The 19,567-nt window shown below is 54.5% G+C and overlaps 1 protein-coding gene across 21 annotated transcripts in view; it reads left to right on the top strand.

Moving 5' to 3' along the window:
- NCAM1 (neural cell adhesion molecule 1) overlaps positions 1–19,567 on the top strand; it is a 280,151-nt gene that overhangs the window by 232,554 nt on the left and 28,030 nt on the right. For 7 of the 21 annotated variants that reach the window (XM_029074361.2, XM_029074362.2, XM_029074360.2 and 4 more), the window contains exons 9-17: positions 4,395–4,424; positions 7,470–7,620; positions 8,584–8,768; positions 9,092–9,188; positions 9,479–9,649; positions 10,575–10,706; positions 12,180–12,191; positions 16,604–16,654; positions 17,929–17,967. In XM_029074361.2, coding sequence (XP_028930194.1) covers positions 4,395–4,424; positions 7,470–7,620; positions 8,584–8,768; positions 9,092–9,188; positions 9,479–9,649; positions 10,575–10,706; positions 12,180–12,191; positions 16,604–16,654; positions 17,929–17,967 — 868 coding nt within the window. The remainder of the gene's footprint in view (positions 1–4,394; positions 4,425–7,469; positions 7,621–8,583; positions 8,769–9,091; positions 9,189–9,478; positions 9,650–10,574; positions 10,707–12,179; positions 12,192–16,603; positions 16,655–17,928; positions 17,968–19,567) is intronic. The other 14 variants (XM_029074371.2, XM_029074370.2, XM_029074376.2 and 11 more) reach the window with 5 other exon arrangements.

Genomic DNA, 19,567 nt, shown 5'->3' with positions numbered 1-19,567 from the left:
ATAATTAGCAGTTTCCCAAGAAGCCTATTCCTCGATTGGCCACCCATCCTTCAAGGCTGTAACCAGTGGGGGCTCGGGGAAAACTTCCCAGGCCTGGGGAAAAAGGCAGATTAAAGGGGTTTAGGGTAACACTTCGAGAGGTGGTGAGTTGCTGTTGTTTCTGCTGAGCTGCCTTGGCCCTGGATAACGAGGGCACAGGGAAGCAGTCATTGTCAGTGGTATTTCGTGCTTACTGTGTGCAGAGCGCTGTACTAAGCGCTTGGGAGAGCACATCGGGGGAAACCTCTCGATCCAGCTATCCACCACCTCATTTTGAGTTAGCCGGTGCCATGTTAGCCACCTTCTGAGGACTGGTGGCCTTAACTTTGTGTGGAAAGTCTTTGGATGGAGTGCGTGCCACCAGCAGCCCAAACAAATCCAACCCTCTCTCCTGCCTGACCACCCTGAGACTTCCATCTGAGCGCAGCGACACACCAAGCTGTAGAGGAAGGCACTGAAATTGGAGCCCGTAAATCAGTCACTGGTATTTATTGAGTGCTCCCTGTGGGCTGAGAACTGTACTAAGCACCTGGGAGAGTCCTATACAATAGACTTGGCAGACCCGATCCCTGCCCTCGAGGATGTTCCCGAGGAGTGGTTGTGAAAAGCTCTCTCTCTCGGTCTGCCAGGGACACAAACCGGGTCACATCGAAGAGGGAGTCAGCTAGCGCTGAAGAGAACCCAGCCTGGATTTCCACCAGCCCTACCGCCCCAGTTGAAATGAACTTTAGAAACTGCTAAGTATTTTTGAGACTCTCCCATCTGCTGTGTGAAACTCTGGCAAGGACGAACTCAGTTGAGATAGCTTCCTCACACAGACGGGAGTTTAACACCTCCTTCCCCCGCTTGCCCAGGGACTCCAGCTGCTAGGGTGCTGCTTATGCCAGCCGATGCCCAGGGCCCACTTAAAACCAGTCGTAAAATGACCTGATGGAGAGACGAATGGTCCTCTCCATCCCAGAGGATGAAAGGAAATATGTTTCAATCTAGAAGCCCGAGGGGCACCTCATCCCTCTAGGTGCCCGGCCTAACGGACGGGCCCAAGGTAGATTGCCGGGGGTCATTAAGGTTTAGGTTGGCCCTGGTTATTTTAACAAATGAGCAGTAAAAACACTTCAAGAGGCGGTGAGTTGCGGATGTTTCTACTGAGCTGCCTTGGCCCTGGTTAGCAGTGGGTCGGGGGGTTGGGGGCGAGTCAGTCAGTCATTGGTATTTATTGACCGTTTACTGTGTGCAGAGCACTGTACTAAGCTCTTGGGAGAGCACATCTGGGTGATCTACCCTCCTGGGCGTAGGAAAGGGTCTGGGTCTGATCAGATCATCTGGACCTACCCCTAAAGTTTATCACAGAGTTTTGGGAAATAGTAGGTTCTTGGTAAATGACATCATGTTTTCTCATGCTCGCAATGGGCCTTAGCAGGTCAGCCCTCAGCTTGGGGTCAAATCACCGAGAATAGATTCATCCCAGCTTCTCACTTTCTTGGCTTTCCTTTGAGCTTTGAGCCCGGGCTCATGCTCTATCCATTAGGCAATGCTGCTTCCCCGTAATATTATTGTTGTTGTTATCATCATTGTAGTTATTATCATCATCAGTATTAGTATTATTCATTCATTCAATAGTATTTATTGAGCGCTTACTAGGTGCAGAGCACTGTTATAAGCGCTTGGAGTGTACAATTCGGCAACAGATAGAGGCAATCCCTGCCCAGCAACAGACTCACAGTCTAAACTGGGGAGACAGACAACAAAACAAAGCAAGATAGGTTCAAGGCAGGCTATGAAAAATTTGGGGGATCAGCATAGTAGCAGTTTAGATGGAGAGGAAAGGGAGGATTTTAGCAATGATGTGAAAGTAGAAACGAGGATTTGATGACAAGTTGAATATGTTGGCTGTGGCTTTTGAAAGATGGGTGAGAGAAGTGGTAGGAGTCAATCGATCATTTATCGAGTGCTTACTGTATGCAGAGCACTGTACTTGGGAGCAAGAAAGGAAGGGGAGAGTTCTTTGCTTGCAGAAACCAGAGAACCCAGAATTGGCAACGAGGCTCTTCCTGGGAGAGGATAGAGGGATTCGGAAGGCGGTTTGGGTCTCTCTGGGGAGCTTTCCCCGTATGTGAGACATGGCTGGCACTTCTCAAAAAGTGATTTTGTGGGTTTCAAAGGCAAACTAAACTGTTTCTTGATAGTATGGAAATGACCTCACCCCCTTGTGGGCCTTTCTACACTTGAAGCCAAACAGTTTAGACCTTGCTGGAAAATCGTTTGGCTTTCTCTGTCTTCTCACCCAGCTGAGAGCTTGCGTCTTCCTTGGGCCCAAGAACGGGGTAGCAAGGGCTGCCGGAGTGGGCCCAGCCTCTGTCTGGTATAGCAGCAACAGCAGCAGCAGTAGGAGTGGCGATAATAGTAGTATTAATAATAATAAAAATGGTATTTGTTAAGCGCTTATTATATGCCAGGCATTATACTGACTGTTGGGGTGAACACAAGCAAATCGGTTTGGACTGATTTGTCCCACATGGGGTTCACGGTCTCAATCCCCATTTTACAGCTGAGGTAACTGAGGCCCAGAGAAGGGAAATGACTTGTCCAAGGTCACACAGCAGACAAGTGATAGTACCAGCAGTACTAGTAGCAGAAGCAGCAGTAATAATAGTAGTGACAGGAGTAGTTCTAGCTTTTGCTGAGCACTTCTTCATACAAGGCATTGTATTAAGCACTTGGAAGGTACAAATCAAAGAAGCCGCATGTTCTCTGTCCACAAGGAGCTGACCCTCTAAGGGAGGAAAAAGACATAAAAATATGTAGAGCTAGAGTTGTCGAGGTAAAGAACACCCTTCGTAGCAGTGCTCAGTGGGGAGGCTCAGGTACTGGGACCCCCGGGCCCACCGGAAGGATGTGCGAAGCTTAGTGACCCTTGCCCTGTCCCTGTCCCACACTCCCCCCCTCCCAGATATGAAAATGAGAGTGCTTCCACATAAGGGAGTCTGGGGGCTGACAGCCAACAGCAAGCAGAGTCAGGGCCAGGGAGACGTTGGGGGTAGGCTCACAGCATAGAGGTCCACATGTAGGGGCCCCTCGGGGCTCAGAGCTGCAGGGCAGGGTTTCAGAGCACTGAGAGGAAGCTCCTGCTGCAAAACCCACCTTTCCTGGGAGGCTCAATGGGGTGGGCTGGAAAGTTCGTAGAGAACCAGGAAGGAATGGCGCCTCACACTTGGGCTACCGGTGGGGCAGGCAAGCTTCCTAGAGTTATGGGAACATCCTGTTGACTCCCCCAGTACTGCGCAGGGTGGTATTCAGCTGGTGGGAGCACTGCCGGTCTCCCCTTCTCCTTCAGGGGACGCCATACTTCCTTGCTGTGCTCCCGTCTCCTGGGACTTGCTTTCTGACTGATGGACTGATTGACCGTCCCGCCCATCCTTTCTGGACTCCATTGCTGCCTCTCTCATGCCTTCCCCTTCCTCCATGGCCGGCAGCAACCTGCCCCGCAGTCCGGCCAGCCTCTTGCCAGTAAAGCCCCGTGGCCAGTAAATCCAGACCGGCGACTGGATTTTTGGTGCGAGGCCAAAACACGTTGAAAGGGAAGGAGAAGACAAGGGCAAGAGAATGGATGATCGGAGAGTGGGAAGGAGAAAGCCATAAGAACGAGGCTGAGTCTTCCTGTGGAGCTTTGCGCACGCGCACACGCACACATATACTCACACTCACAGTTGGGGGTCGAGGCTAGCGTATGATCAGGGCATGCCTGCCCTATGGACCTCCGACCCAGGGAGGGGGGGAGTCTGCCTCACCCTGCCTCAGCTGGGGGTCTGCCATGGCGGCCCAGCCTCCCTCACTCCGTTCTCATTACTCGACTCATGGGGCCTGTCTCTAATGTGCTTTCTCCCTTCCTGGATAATTGGGGCAATCGTTCAATTTCTTTGCTGGAATGCATGTAAGACTTGCATGAGCACATGAAGTCAGCGGTGTTTCTGCGAGAGGGTAGTGGCGATCCAAGGCAGGAGGGGCTTCGCTATAAATACCTCCAGACCTGGTGGGAAGGGTCCACCACCGAGAAACACTTCTAGATGTCCCAAAATACAGGGTAGTCGACCGGGGGGGGTCCTTTTTCCCAGAGTTCGGAGAGCAGGAGGTCTTGGCGATCCCGAGCCTTCCATCGATCAGCCCCCTCAGAACCAAATAGAGTGAGTCTGAATTGCAAGTCACCGTCACCATTGAAGCCAGGGCCCTGGAAATCGTTCTGAATGGAAGAGGAGCTGCATGTGCACGGAATGCAGAGTGGTGCATCTGTTACCTAAAAGTAACATGTTGAAACTTCTTACTGCTTTTTTGTTGTGTTTTATATCTGTTCTCTCCAGGCTTCGTGGACTCGACCCGAGAAACAAGAGGTATAGCTTACCCGATCAAAAGCCAGCCTTTAGCTTCCGACAGATTAACCCCCAACTAGCACAAGCCACCAGACCCGCTAAACACGCTACTGGCTTAGTGTACCGGATTAAAGGATAGGTCAATAGAGATAGAAACGGCCCGTCCCCATTTGGGATGAGCAAGCAACCTTGGCCGGAATGGAGGAAAGAGTCCCGGTTGCTTTCCGACAGCTGGTTCCGATGCACTTTGGGGCTGGAGCAGGGAATCGTGGGAGTCCGGGAGTTCCCCCCCTTCCTCCGTTTCAGCCCAGGGTTCTCTGGAATTGAGCAGCGTGGTGCCCCTGGTCTACCTGGTCTGGCTTTGGTCAGGGCATAAAAGAATTCAGAAGGATAAAAATCTGCCCACTCACACCCTTTCCAGCCCAACTTACCTGTAGGTCAATCAGGGGTATTTATTGAATGCTTACTGTGTGCAGAGCACTGTGCTAAGCACTTGGGAGAGTACACTACGACAGAGTTGGTAGACATATTCCCTACCCACACTGGGCTTCCACTCCAGACACCTCATGGACATGATGACGGTTGGTGCCATAGGGAACCCACAGTCGCCCCACTCCGGTGCTCAAATGATGCAGTGGCGATTCTATCCCATTGTCGTCCAGAGTAATTTCATAATTACTCAATCCATGTGCGGTAAAAGACACATAAAGAGCCCCAACATTGAATTGATGAAATGAGGATGATTCGGCATCAATTGCTTGGGGGTTTTGACCTCCACAGATGTGTACCATGCCTGCGGTTGGGGGAACATGCTTTTAGATAAAGAGAGGGAGAGACCTCTCGCTTTGGTCTGGTTGGGATGGGAGGCTTGATTCTTAGATTCCGGAGGGGGTCCGTTACCACCCGGCGTTGGCTCGGACTCTTCGTTGCTGCCTTCCACTGCCCCTGCTCTTGACTGGATAGACGGGCCTCTGGCCCCCTCTGCTGTCTTAATGGGTCGGGTGGGGGAGGTGGTTTGGTGGAGCTGAGGCTCCTGGCTCTGAACTGACCACAACTGACTTTGTAGCCATGAGAGCGGGCCCGGGAGAGCCGGAAGCTCCATTTGGATTCTCGGCACCCGAGGGGAGAGCGGTTTAGTGCGGTCCGATATCTAAGAGTCGCCTGCTTTTCCGCAGGTCATCCTGTTGGCTCTGCCCTTGTTCTCGCCACCGTGGTGACATTTAATTCGCTCTCCTCATTCTCCATCCTGCTCCTTCCCACACCCATCCCCCAGAACCTTTTCCAGTTTCCAGCCTCAGGAACGGAGGTTTCCCTTTTGGGGGCGCAGGAGTACCTGCGCCTTGCCGGAACTCATTCTGCCCCATGCCGCTGTACCCCCTCCACTCATTCTGACCTGGGTAGGGCTGGGAGGTGCATGGGTAGGGGCGCACCTCAGTGGGTAGAGGGAGACAGAGAGGTGCCTTCCTTGGGGCTCCAAGGAGTGCAGCCCGGGCCCCTTCCCAAGCTCACCCAGAGAACGGCCGTAGGGTTAGGATGAAAGTGATGGGGCTCCTGCTCTTCCATTTCCCGCCCAGGTTACATGCGGTGGTTTCTCTACCTGGTAGAGAGTCCGACCGGGATGACCATCCTCATGCCCTCACTCCCGATCCTTCCCTCGGATCCCCCAGGAAGGGGAAATGAATCTCCGACATGGCTGGGGAGTTAAGGCCGAGAGTTTTCCCAGGGCCTTCTGAGACCCTGAACGGGTCTCCTCTTCCCACTAAACCAAACCTCTCGGGGGCTGTGGGGAGGTGGCCCGGGCACCAGCGTGGCACACTGCTCATGTCAGCCTTCAGGCTGGGTAGCCCAGGCTCCTGACTGTACCTGCAGAGTTGCCTTTGGCAACAGAAGAGGGGTCTCGGGGGCTGGAAGAGTGCAACTGTCAGGGGTAGCAACTTTTGAGCTGCCTGGGTTCTTGCCCTGACCTGCGCCAGGGCCACCTGGCTTGGACAGGGGCAGAGCTTCCACAGGGATCTGGGAGCCAGGTTAGAGCCCAGAGCAGCCAATCCTAAAAAAGCAAGGCTGCTACACATGCCATCGGAGCAACTGATGCTCACATTCATGCATCTGAGGCAGGGGATCGTGCCTAGTCCATCAATGGGGGTGAGAAGTGAAGGGTGGTTTGGTTGCCCTCTCCTGGGCCTGAGAGAAGTTCATCAGCGTGGGGTCTTCGTATGAATCCCAACTGATCCCATCCTGGGCTCATCCAGGCACCACCAGCCCCCCAGGGAGAAGCTCCTCCCGTGGAGTAGCAGTCCAGTGGGAGCCTTCTGGCGACAAACTTAAGCGCCAGTCAGGAGACTGTCCTGGGCTGCGATCCGCTTCCAGCCTCCTGGGAGGGCAGGCTCGGGCCTGTTATCTGTGCCCAATTAGGGATGGCCCAGCCCGGCGCCCGCCATCTGGGAAGGGTCTCAGGGGCCAATGGCTGCAATTCCAAGCCCCGAAGAAGCCAGAGGCAGCATCTCAGCAGGAGGAAGAGGGAAACAGGAATGCTATCAAGGGCTTGCCTGGCCCTGCCGATTTTCTAGCACAGCTCTGTGGCCTCTTGGCCCCGCAGGCTGACTTCCATTTGGCCGAGTCCTGTGGACCCAGGATGGATTGGTCCACAGACACTCCAGCAAGGCTGAGCTGTTCCGTCCAGTGGGATGGCCCCTCGTGTTTCCCAGGATTCTCCATGGTGCGGCATGGCCTCACCAGGGGTGGCTGGACCACCAGAGGATGGGCAGGCACCCTCTCCCCATCACCACCCTAGCTAGGCATCCCTTCTTTCCCTGTGGGTTTTGCTCCAGAGGGAGATTGTGTCTCTTCTTTCCAGCCCCTTGCTGGCCTTGACTCCCTTGTAACAAACGGTAAGATAGGGGGTGGCTCCAGCAGGCGGGTGACCCAGATCTCTTAGAGGGAAGACAGAGGGCAGAGGGCCTGCCACGGGGTGAGACCAAGGGACGTCTCCCCGCCTCCGTCCCTCTTCCCTCTCCTTGGCCCCTGCAGACTCAGTCCCTGACTCTTGTCTCCCTTCCCATTCCCCAGACCTTGGACGGGCGCATTGTGGTGCGCAGTCACGCGCGAGTCTCGTCCCTGACGTTAAAGAGCATCCAGTACACGGACGCCGGCGAGTACGTCTGCACCGCCAGCAACCTCATTGGCCAGGACTCCCAGGCCATGCACCTGGAAGTGCAGTGTAAGTGAGGAGGAGGTCTTGCGGGGGCGGGACCACTGGGGGACTGCATCAGCTGCCCCACTTGGCCCCACCTGCTTCCTAATAATAAAAATTATGCTATCTGTTAAGCACTTATTCTGTGTCAAGCACTGTTTTAAGTGCTGGGGTAGATACAAGTTAATCGTGTTTGGACACAGGCCCTGTCCCATGTGAGGCTCACAGTCTAAGTAGGAGGGAGCTCATGTGTCAAACCCCCATTCTGCAGAGGAGAAAGCTGGGTTACAGAGAAGTGAAGTGATTTGCCCAAGGTCACGTAAGGAAGCGTAAGAACCGGGATTAGAACCCAGGTCCTCCGATGCCCAGGCTCTTTCTACTACACTATGCTGCTCCTACTCAATCAATCTGTGGTATTTGTTTTTATTATTATTAATAATGATGATGATAATGGCATTTGTTAAATGCTTACTATGTGCCAAGCACTGTTCTAAGCACTGGGGTAGATACAAGGTAATCAGATTGTCCCTTGTGGGGCTCACAGTCTTAATCGCCGTTTTACAGATGAAGTAACTGACGCATAGAGAAGTTAAGTGGCTTGCCCAAGGTCACACAGCAGGCAAGAGACTGAACCAGGATTAGAACCCATGTCCTCTGACTCCCAAGCCCGTGCTCTTTCCCCTAAGCCCCGAGCATTTACTATGAGCAGAGCACCGTACTAAGGGTTTGGGCGAGGACAATGCAGTAATGTCAGTAGACAAGATCTCTGCCCTCAGGGAGCTTACCACCAACCTTCAGAAGTTGACCGCAGCAGCTAGATGTCACCACAAGTGCAGTGGGAGAGTGTGTGTGTTGGGCCTTGCTGTTCACCCTCCACTGCTCCTCCCGCCTGCCTCGGGCTCCACAGAGGGAGGAAGCTGGTCCCCCAGGGTGGGGAAGGCCACACAAGCAGCCCCTCTCCCCTTCCCCTCTCTCCTCCCCCCATTGCAGATGCCCCCAAGCTGCAGGGCCCCGTGGCGGTTTATACCTGGGAGGGGAACCAGGTCAACATCACCTGCGAGGTGTTCGCCTATCCCAGCGCCGTCATCTCCTGGTTCCGCGACGGGCAGCTGCTCCCCAGCTCCAACTACAGCAACCTCAAGATCTACAGCAGCCCCTCAGCCAGCTACCTGGAGGTGAGGATGAGGGCTAGGGGCGAGAGCGGGTCAGAAGCCTCCTTTCAGGTCTCCCCGTCCATCCAGCTCACGATGACCTCTGGTCAGCAGGCAGGAAGCCGGCCTGTCCTGGCAGCCGGGCCGTGGACCATCTCAACCCGGGGATACTCCCAGGGTCACCTCCCGGGGGCTAGTCCCCTGAAGAGCCTAGGAGTCTCTGTGCTGCTTTGGCCTTGGTTTCTCTGCCCGTCCTCCCGGCCCACATCAGCAACGAGGCTCCTGCAAGTATTAGGGAACTAGGAGGACGGTAGGGTGGTGCAGACCCTTCCTCTCGCCCACTTCAGGTGACCCCTGACTCCGAGAATGACTTTGGGAACTACAACTGCACGGCTGTGAACCGCATCGGCCAGGAGTCCCTGGAATTCATCCTTGTCCAAGCAGGTGAGTCTCCCCCACTGCTCCGAGCGAGAAGTGACGGGTCGAAGGGACCGACTGGCCACAGAAGTGGCAGCGGGGAGGGCTTGGTGTTGTGGGAGCCCATCAGGTTGGGGAGGGGCCTGATGGCTCCTGAAGGCTCTTGAGAAGACTGGGGGCGTGTTCCCAGGGAGGGAAGCCCTGGGGGGCGTGTAGGGTCAGGGAGGAGAGCCTGGCTTGGTGTGTCCTCGCTCACCGATCCTCGCTCCTCCCTCCCGCTGGGCCATCACTCACCGGTCCTTTCCATCCTGCCGCAGACACCCCGTCATCCCCATCCATCGGCGGTGTGGAACCCTACTCTAGCACCGCGCAGGTCCAGTTTGACGAGCCGGAGGCCACGGGAGGTGTGCCCATCCTCCGCTACAAGGCCGAGTGGAGACCTGTGGGGGAGGAGAAGTGGCACTCCAGGTGGTACGATGCCAAGGAAGGTAGGATGGGGCAGGACCTCGGGGCTTTTGGGGCCTCGCAGCCTTCTAGCGAACCTCCTTCCCACCCCTCGGCAGTCTGGGTCCTGCAGCCAGGGGCAGGACCTGGCAGGGGGGCTGAAATTGATTGGAAAACAGGCTTCCTATCTTCCCCCATTCAGTCTCCTTGGTGCTGTCACCAAGGAATGCTGGGAGGTTGAGTTTCTCAGCTGGGGCAGGCAGAATCTTGGTTCAGCTAATAATGATGTAATAATTGTGGTATTAAGTGTTTATCATTTGCCAAGCACTGAAGTAGATAGAAGGACTGTCCCACCTGGGGCTCACAAACTGAATAATAATAATAATAATGTTGGTATTTGTTAAGCGCTTACTATGTGCAGAGCACTGTTCTGAGCGCTGGGGTAGATACAGGGTAATCAGGTTGTCCCACTTGAGGCTCACAGTATTAATCCCCATTTTACAGATGAGGTTACTGAGGCACAGAGAAGTTAAGTGACTTGCCTACAGTCACACAGCTGTCAAGTGGCAGAGCCAGGATTTGAACCCATGACCTCTGACTCCCAAACCTGGGCTCTTTCCACCGAGCCAAGAACAAGTACTGAATCCTCATTTTGCAGATGAGGAAGCTGAGGCACAGAGAAGTGAAGGCCATCGGTCACACAGCAGGCAAGAGGAAGAGCCAGGACTGGATCCCATATCCTCTGTCTCCCAGGCCTGCGCTCTTTCCACTGGGCAACACTGCCTCTTGTTGCCAGTTGAATCCCCAAGGGCCTTTCGCCAGGCTCTTTCAGCTTGGAGGAGAATGAGAGGGCCTCCTGCTAGGGGTTGGAGGAAGCCCAGCCTCGCATCATCTGTTCACCGTTATTCCCACCATGGGGATGGGCTGGGCTTGACCCTGTGACCTTTCTCTCCGCTCTGCCCGGGACAGCAAACGTGGAAGGGCTGATCACCATCGTGGGGCTGAAGCCAGAGACGACCTACTCCGTGAGACTGTCGGCCGTCAACGGAAAGGGGCTCGGGGAGATCAGCGGGGTCTCGGAGTTCAAGACCCAGCCAGTCCGTAAGTGAAGCTGCCGCTCCCCCACCTCCACCCCCCGGCCTCTTTCCCCGGGTTCGGGGAGACCGCCACCCCGCCCCATCCCCCAGACCGCAGATGCTTCTCTTGCAGGTCTCGGGCCACGTATTGTGGCCGCCACGTCTCTTCGCTCCTTGGCCTTCGACGTCTCCTGACACTTCTTACGTGCGATCTCTTTCTCCCAGTGGCGCGGTTGGTCCAGGAGAGCAGGTGCCGACAGCCAGAGGGGAGACCGGCAACTTGGCAGTCGCGCTGGGAGGGGCCTGCACTAGTCACACAAGGAAACCAGCGTGGTCTAATGAACAGAGGCAGACCCGGGTGTCAGAAGGACCTGGGTTCTAATCCTGGTTCCGCCACTTGTCTGCTGTGTGACCTTGGGCAAGTCATTTCACTTCCTCTGTTCCCTCATCTGTAAAATGAGGATTAAGAGTGTGAGCCCCGAGTGGGACCTGATTACCTTGTATCAACCCCAGCGCTTAGAACAGTACCTGGTACTTAGTAAGCGCTTAACCGTAAAAAAAAAAAATTCCCACGGCTGCCAGGCATCCAGGACACTAAGGGGCCGTGGCATTTCTGCAGTCCCTGGCGATGCTGCTTTCCCACCCTGAGACTTCAGTGTGGGTGGCCAGAAGGCCAAAGAGGCAAACATAGAGCCCGCAGCCTGCAGCACTTGGGACCCACGCTCCATTCCATTTTAATGATTACCAACCTCTTCACCAAGGCCACATCTGGATGTCATGGACCCTTCTCTTATAATGACAACATTTACTAAGCACTTAGTATGTTCTAAGCACTGGGGTAGACACAGGCTATGAGACAGGAAACAGTCTCTGACCCACATTGGGCTCACAACCAACCTTATCCCCATTTTACAGAATAGGAGACTGAGGCCCAGGGAGACTCTGGGATTTGCCCAGTGGCAGAGCCAGCATCCAAATCAGGGTTTCCTGACCCCCAAGTCCAGGCACTTTCCAGGAGACCACACTGCCTCCACATCTCCTGAGTGCCATCAGTCGTCTCCCATTCAGATGGAGTGAGAGGCTAATGCTAGTGGGCGACACCCCCCTTTCTCAGCCCAACCCTCTCCCATCCCCGAACCCAAAGCTGGGGCCCGGGAACACTGCCCCAGACAGGAAGGGGCTGGCTTCATCCAGCATATCTCTGGCCTCTCTAACCAGCAGCCTCATCCACCTCCCCCAGCCCCAAATTCCACAGAGCCAGGTGTGTTGATCTGACACCCGGGGGGCCGGGATACCAGAAAGCCCGTCTGCGCCTCTTCCTCCCACAGGGATCGAACCTTTAGCCGGACTGCTCGCAAACCCACATCCTGTTGTTGGAAACGTCCAGTCTCCCCGTGCCCTGCCAAATCCATTCATCTTTTACAGCTTGTATTTTTTTTCTTGGGTCTGTCTCTTTGTCCTTTCTTTTCGTCTGGGTTCCAACCCTGGGAAATTGCAGACGCTCCTTCACGTAAGTGCCTCTCTGCCTGTCCCCCACCCCCGGAGTGTGACGTTAACATGCGCTAGACCTTAGCCGTTAATCTCGCCCCGATTCCCTCTCTTTGTCCCCTAGAACCAGAAGTAGACCCCGCTGCCTGGATCCTAACCACACTGACACTAGCGTAGCCGGCGTGCTCCCGTTAATTGCTGTTTGTAGGATACACCGAGAGGCTAACACGTCCCCGACTAGAGCATGCCACAGTTTACGTGTACTTTTTTTTATGCTTGCCACCTTTGACTCCGCAGCACCCGGTAGACCGCCCCCTCCCTCGGTCTAATGCAGAGTGTCCCCAGGTTTGCCAGATGATCGCATCTCTGAGCGTTTAGCTGTATCATTTGGGCATGAGAACCTTGGCGCTCCCTCCCCCCGCCGTCCCCCAACTTGATCCTTCCTCCCCCTGTATGGGTTCAGAATTCCTCAAAGGGAAGGGGCAGAGGGGACGGTTTTGCAGTGACGCGCTCTACCGGAGACCAATTCGGGCCCCTCCCCCCAGCTGCCTGTGAGCTCTCGCGGTCATGGAAGCAGCATAACTTTGGGTGGAAGCGCCATCCAGGCCACCAGCTCAGAGGGGAGCAGGGACCTGTGGGTGCCCAGTAGATCTGTTGACCCCACCGGGGGGTGCCAAGCCTTGTACATGGATGAATTCCCGGCTTGGGGTCAGGTGGGCTGAGAGCCAGAGGGGATTCAGACCCTCCTTGGCTCCTACAGCTTTCTTCTGGGCTCAGGCAGCTGGGCTCTTGGGTGGATTAGGAATGACCAGGATGGAACCTGTTGGAGTCCCAAAAGGGGAGTCATGGTGACGCCGGGAGAAACCAACGAAGTGAGATATGCAGGGTAGAGGAGTCAAGCCCGAGGACGCTTTGCTGGGAGAATCCTTTCCAAGCCCCCACGATGGACTTGTTTCGGTTAGGGGGGTGCATAGTTTGGAGAACAGGACAGGATGGAAGAGCCCAGAGGGGCCGAGAAGGAGATGCATCCAGAGAAGCTCCAGTTCTTCCTAGAATATCGGAGAGTTTCTGGAAGGAGCCGGGGCTGGCCCACTCTGATTCAAGTCCTACTGATACACTGCAGCAAGGGGCACAAGCAGGAAGGGAACTAAGGGGGTCCTGGTTATACTCGGCAGGCCAGCATTTTAGTGGAGTTGACTGCTAAAAGGAGAGAATCCAGTCCAACTTGGATTGGAGAAGAGTCTGGTCGTGGGCTAGTGACAGGAGCCCTGGATCAGTAAATATCACTGATCGATTGATCGGGCTAAGAATTAGGGCCTCAAGCCGATGTCTGGTCCTAGACTGGGAAGGAAGAGAAAAACCATGTGTTAGTTTAAGCCCTTGGAGAGGTAGACTGGAGCAAAGTTTTCTGTTGAATGGCCAGAAATGGGAATTCAGTCATCATCACCATCATCATCATCAGTATTTACTGGGCACCTACTGGATGCCTTATTGATCGCCTTCTGTACATGGAGCACTGCACTGGATGTTTGGAAGCCTATAATTAAAGTGTAGGGCCTAGTCCTTGCCTTCAAGGAACTTACAGTCTAATGGAGGAGACAGATTTGAACTGATACAGTAGGAACAAGAGGGAAAACTTAGGTTTTACTGATAACGAAAAGGAGCAGAAAAGGAAATAAGTTGAATGAATAAATGGGATGTATGCCTAAGTGCTAAGGTTTGCTGTTGGGAAACACGATTGTGGTCAGGGAATGTGTCTGTTTATTGTATTGTACTCTCCAAGTGCTTACTACAGTGCTCCGCACACAGTAAGCGCTCAAATGTGATTGAATGAATGAATGATTGCCTTTATACATGACTCTCCCGCCTATACACACACCCACTTCCAGTAACTGCAGGAATGTCTTTGAAAAGTCTGACCAGTCTGTGTTCGGGGGAAACAGTAACCCAATGTTGAACTCTGAAAGGCTGGTAAAAAGGCGAGACGTTTCAACTCCTGGTGTTCCATCTGTAGGGGATGAAAAATAGGGTGACAGCCAAAGCACTCTGAATCTGCTTTGAAAAATGCTGGGGTCAGCTGTCCAAGCCAGGCGGCGGAAATTCAATGGCCCTCTGCTGCCAGGTTGTTAACGGAATGACGAAGCAGGTGCCCTTAACGATATCTCAGAAGGATGAGTTCCGGACCATAATAAGCAAACCTCCTTCAGCTAGTAAGAGCTACAGGAGTCACGATCTCATAGCTTTTTGTGCAGCCCATCCCCTCGGTGGGAGGTGGAGGGCTTTGTCTGGGAGAAGAGTCTAGAAGCTCTCCACGGTTGAGGGAAGTGAGTTAGTGTTAACTCGCCGACTAGTCAGTGAGGTCCAGAGGCCCGTAGCTGTGTCAGAGGGCAGGGGAGCAGAAGAGATGGCAGTGACTCATCCAGAAGATCACAGCCCAAGCCCCAGCGAGCCCACCCCAAGGGACCCCCGTGTTTGGGGTAGGACAACAGGACCAGCAGAGTCAGAAGGAGCCATCCCATTATTTGTGGGGACCAAATCCCCCAAACCAGATGTGGGCCCACTCTGGCTAAAGCGGTTCCTGCCTACCCGTTTATCTTTGCTGCTGGGACCACCTAGTGAGATTGGGGGGGTAGGGAGGGGCGCTTCTTTTTTCACAGAGGACTGTGGATCTGGCTCTCTGGCCCTGATCCCGGCAGCGGCCCCCAGGGAGGCTAGAAGTCTCTGGGTTAGGGCCAGTGCATTTTGCACAAACACATCACTGCCGGAAGCCCTGGCTCTCCGTGCCTCGTTGCTAATCTCTCCTTGCTTTGGAGGTGCCCTTCCCTGACCGCCTCGGTCTGCACACCAGCTGTGTTCAGACATTCGGGCCGTTATGTCTCTGTCAAGCAGCCACTAAAGATCCTGTAGTCTGAGGTTCCTCGTTTCCGGCGCCTTTAGGCCAAGTTCTACCTGTGTCTGCTGCTCTGGCCCTGAGGAAGCCGCCCTCCGGGCACAAAGGGCTCCATTACCTCTTGAAGTTGCCGAGGTTAGGGGGCTGGAGGAAGGGGAGAAGACCTGAAGAGGTCTTCCAAGGTATCACTGAACTTTTGCCCCTTGATTGAGTCCCAAACTTCGGGGCTCTCCCGGCTTCAGCATTGCTTCTGAATTTGCCACAGTGGCAGGCTCTCCCCAGAGCGGGACCCCGATGCAGAAAGCATGGTGGGTTCACTGGAATCGGATGTCCACCCAAACCTTGCCTGTTTGACATGAAGGCAGCGGGCCTGGAGATACGCCAGGCTCGGGAGCGGCTTGGCCATCTGGGGCTGGGGTCTGGCGGCGGGACCCTCGGGCTGTGAGGCCACCTGGAATTCCTGAGCCATTTGTCCAAGTCATGGCTGTGAATGGCCTCTGCGTCAGTGTCTGGTCTCCCCCCGCCCTCCGTGGAAAGCTTGTTTGTGGGTGTCAGGTGGCATGTCCTGGGGTTGGCCAGCTCAGAGCTAAAGGTTCATTTGAGTAGAAATCTCTTCCACTATAGAATGGTGATGGTGATGAGGAGGATGGCATTTATTAAACACTTACTGTGTGCTAAGTGCTGGGGTAGATAGTGTTAGATGTCAGACCACTGTGTCTATTGGGCCTTTAGCGGAGGGTCTGACTGGGATGGGAAGCGGATAGAGAGTCCCGGTAAAAATTATAGTAATGATTGTGATATTAAAGGGCTTAAAATATGTCAAGCGCTGTGCTGGCTAGATACCGTGTGACCTGATTAGACTCATCCCTGTCCCACATGGGGCAGCCAGTTTGAAAGGGATCCAGAACAGGTATTTAATCCCTATTTTACAGATGAGAAAACTGAAGTTCATGTACATTACATGACTCCCCCCAGGTCACACAGCAGATGTGGCAGCACCAGATTAGAACCCAGGTCTCCCAACTTCCAGGCATGGGCTGCCTCACTAGGCCACGCTAGAAGGGGCAGCCCAAGACCGTTTGAACCTTGATGGTGCAGCTCAGACCAGAACAAACTGAATGCAGAGGCTGCGGTGGTATTCACAAGATCGGAAGCAAGAGGGAAAGCTTGAAATGGGAAGAGGAAAGGTGGCATAGGGAAGAGGGGTAGAAAACCCTCACCTCCTCTGCAGGCCAGGAGTTGAATCCAAAGTTGTGTCTTCCCAGGAATCCCAGATGGTACTAGTTGGGCTTTTGGCTCCGTTGTGTGTCTCGAGGGGCTGTCCCCTCTCCCTTGGCAGTCGGCTTGGGCAGAGAGGCGGGTTTTGGTTCTGCCTAATTTGCGCTCCCTCGCTTCCCCGGGCTGGCCTCTCCCAGCACCCCCTACCTGCTCTCCCGCCATCTTGGCTCAAGGGGTCTCTGCCAGCAGGCCGGTGCTGGTGCCTCTCTCTGCTCCAAGGTTAAGGGCATTGTCACCCACTTTCACCTTCATTTCTCTCTCTCTAGCGACTCCTGCGCCCCCCTCCTCCCGCACTGCCCTGCTGCCCGCTGCAGCCAGTGAGTATCCTCTGCAGGGCATTCATCTGTGCCTGCACTGTTCCCCAGCTGAACTGCAGGTTTCCTAGCATTCCCCTGGTATGTGGCGGGGGTAGGTGGGGAGAATGCTTTGGCCAAACCAAGCTGGGTGCCGCGAAGCAACCTTCCACGCACCCTCCTGAAGCTCAACAGAGAGCTCCTGCCACCTCCAGTCTGAATTGCCCTGGAGTCTAATGGTGCCAGGGTGGCCCCCGGTGCCCTTGCGGTCACCTGGGTCACTCTGGGCAAGCAATGTAAAGTGTGATGTCATAAGTCCCATTTTGTGCCTGTCCAGCTGAGCCCACCCAAAACTAGGGCACGTTCCTTGGGTGAATCCCAAGACCCTCCCACTCGACTTTAGAGCCTTTACATTCCCCTCTCAGTTCTCCATGAACATGGCACTGCTTCTGAACCATGCAATTAATCAGCAGGAGCTGAGGTGGAGGAAGGTTGAGCGTTTAGAGAAAGAAACCAGGGCATAAAGGGAGCCCGTGCCATATCCCTACCAGATTGGGGGCAGACCAACCCGAAACCAGGCTCTATATTCTAAAATTGGACTGCCATCCTAAGGAGTGCCTAGGTAGCTGGACCTGGGGCAGGAGAGGCAACAAAGCCTGGTACCTGAGGGGAGCAGGGCGACCCCTTGGTATGAGCATTTAGGGATGGCCCTTCTGCCTGTCAAATTCCATGGCTCAGAAGTGGCTCCCATGTTCACCCGGAACTGTGAGGGGTATGTAAAGGCTCTAAAATGGCTCACTCCAGTGATGTGTCTTAGGTTTGGGTGGACTCAGCCAGACTGGCACAAAATGGGGCGTATGACATCACACTTTAAGTTGTGAGCCCGTAGTCGCTCATGTGATGTCAAGGCTCTGGAGCAAGTGGCCGGGGAGGGGGAGGGGAGGAGGGGGAGATACAGGCCTAGGACTCAAAAGTGGGGATCTGAGTACCGCCAAGTCTGGAATCTAAGGTCCTTGAACCTCAGTTTCTCCTTCCAGTACTATGGGAGAACTGATGGTTGTTGCCGGTCTGATCCTGTGGCCCAGCTTCCAGTTCCTCATATTTCCACCTGAGGCATCTCTTCCCACCAGCCCTCAGGGCCCGGTTGCTCCCCCAAGGCGGCAGCTGCCATTCAGTAGCTTTCCTCTGAGCCTCCGCCATCTTCTCCTCCTTGTACAGTTCTGCCCTAAAAGAATATCATTCATCTTTGCGCTTTGCTTCACCTTTACATGTCCTATCTATCCTTCGTGTTCCCATAGCAACTTGGCCACCCGCGTCTCCAGCCACCGAGCCAGCTAGTAAGTACAGAGAGGAGCTGCTCCGGGCCTGGTCCCGGGGGGCCCACTTGGCGTGGGGCAAAGGTCTGGTTTAAGGGGCCACCGGCCCCCCTCCCCAGTGGGAACGATCATTAAGCTTCAGAGTGCAAGTGCATGAGAGCTCCCAGCCCAGCATGGAATCTGGAGCAGGCGGCCTCCTCCCTGCTCGGAGAGGACTTCCCCCTCCTCCCCCATCAAGCCAGAATGACCCCATACAGCAGCGGTCTGCTTACGGCCCGCCCCCGTGGCCGGGTGCAGGTAGCATCTCCGCTTCAGGCACCCGACTGCGGACGGGAAGGGAGAGGCAGAGAGAGGTAGACGAGGCACCAGAGCCGCACCTCTTCCCCCAATCCGGGTCCGAAGCAGCTGCCAAGTTAGTGGAGCCGCAGGGTAGGAGCCAAGCACCCCAGGGCACCCAGCTGCTTGGCGGTAGAGGCCAGAGGGTCGGGGTCCAGCTGTTCGCTGGAAACCCGCCCCACCCTGTCCTATTCCAGCATGCATCTGGCCCCCAGGCCAAGCTGGCAGAGAGCAGCGCAGTTGTCACCGTGAACATTATTTATTTGTCTCTCCCAAACCTGTGGAAGAGCACTGGGGCACGGTATTCTGGGAAGCCACTTGTATCCACAGAGGACTGTGCATGAGCCGGGAGTCCCCTTTTCTCCCCAATCAGGGGTCAGGACCTTCTCCTTCCCAATCCCCCTCTGTCCTCTTAGTTTTCTCCCTTTGTTGGTGACACTGCAACCCTAGTACCCAACAACACTGCAGTGAAACAAGACTCCCCCCTCCCCACCACCTGTGAAACACACCCCCTGCCCCACCATCCGCCCAGCATGTGTGTGTTGCAGGAGTTGATGTTGCTGAGGGAATAAGCTTGCTTTGGTTCCTCTTCCCACTTCCTGCCCCCGCAAATCTGAGCAGGAAAACCAAATAGGGCGATGGTTTTGTGAGTTGCCAAGATTGGTTCCTTTGCTCTCTCGGGATCGAGCTCTGCCATCTTCCTTGCCTAAAGCTTTCATTCCTGGGGCTTTGGAAGGGGAAAGAGTGGGTTTTTTGGGTGTGGTTTTTTGTTTGTTCCGTGCGTGTGCAATTTCATTCTGGCCTTGGCTTTCTGTATGTTGATAAGGAGTGCAGCTAACAGAAACTAACTTGCCCTCTTACCTCCAGAAATGAGAATTTTGCTTCTCTCTTCTCCCTCTCGGCTTGAGAGGCTTGTGTGTGTGCCAGGGGAGAAAAACACTCTTTGGCGTTACAGGCACGGCTTTGTGTGAGCTGTCTTTATTTTTAAGATGTTGGATCACACTGTGTTCATTAAGCATTTTCCTTGTAGAAGTCAAATCCTGATCCTGAACCCCAGGTTTCTTTTGAAGGCACAAGTCAGCCTTCGGGGAAACTTTTCTCTTGAAAAATAAGACATCCTCATACCCGCCCATGAAAAGTAGCATGAAAAGTAGTAGTAGAAAGACCACAGGCCTGGGAGTCAGAAGACTGGGTTCTAGTTCCAGCTTCCTTCTACATACCTGTTGTGTGACCTTGGGCCAGTCACTTCACTTCTCTGAGCCTCGGTTCCCTCATCTGTAAAATG

Source organism: Ornithorhynchus anatinus, chromosome 11 (genome assembly GCF_004115215.2).
Source record: "Ornithorhynchus anatinus isolate Pmale09 chromosome 11, mOrnAna1.pri.v4, whole genome shotgun sequence".
Taxonomy (NCBI): domain Eukaryota; kingdom Metazoa; phylum Chordata; class Mammalia; order Monotremata; family Ornithorhynchidae; genus Ornithorhynchus; species Ornithorhynchus anatinus.
This window is presented reverse-complemented; position numbering and strand designations above follow the sequence as displayed.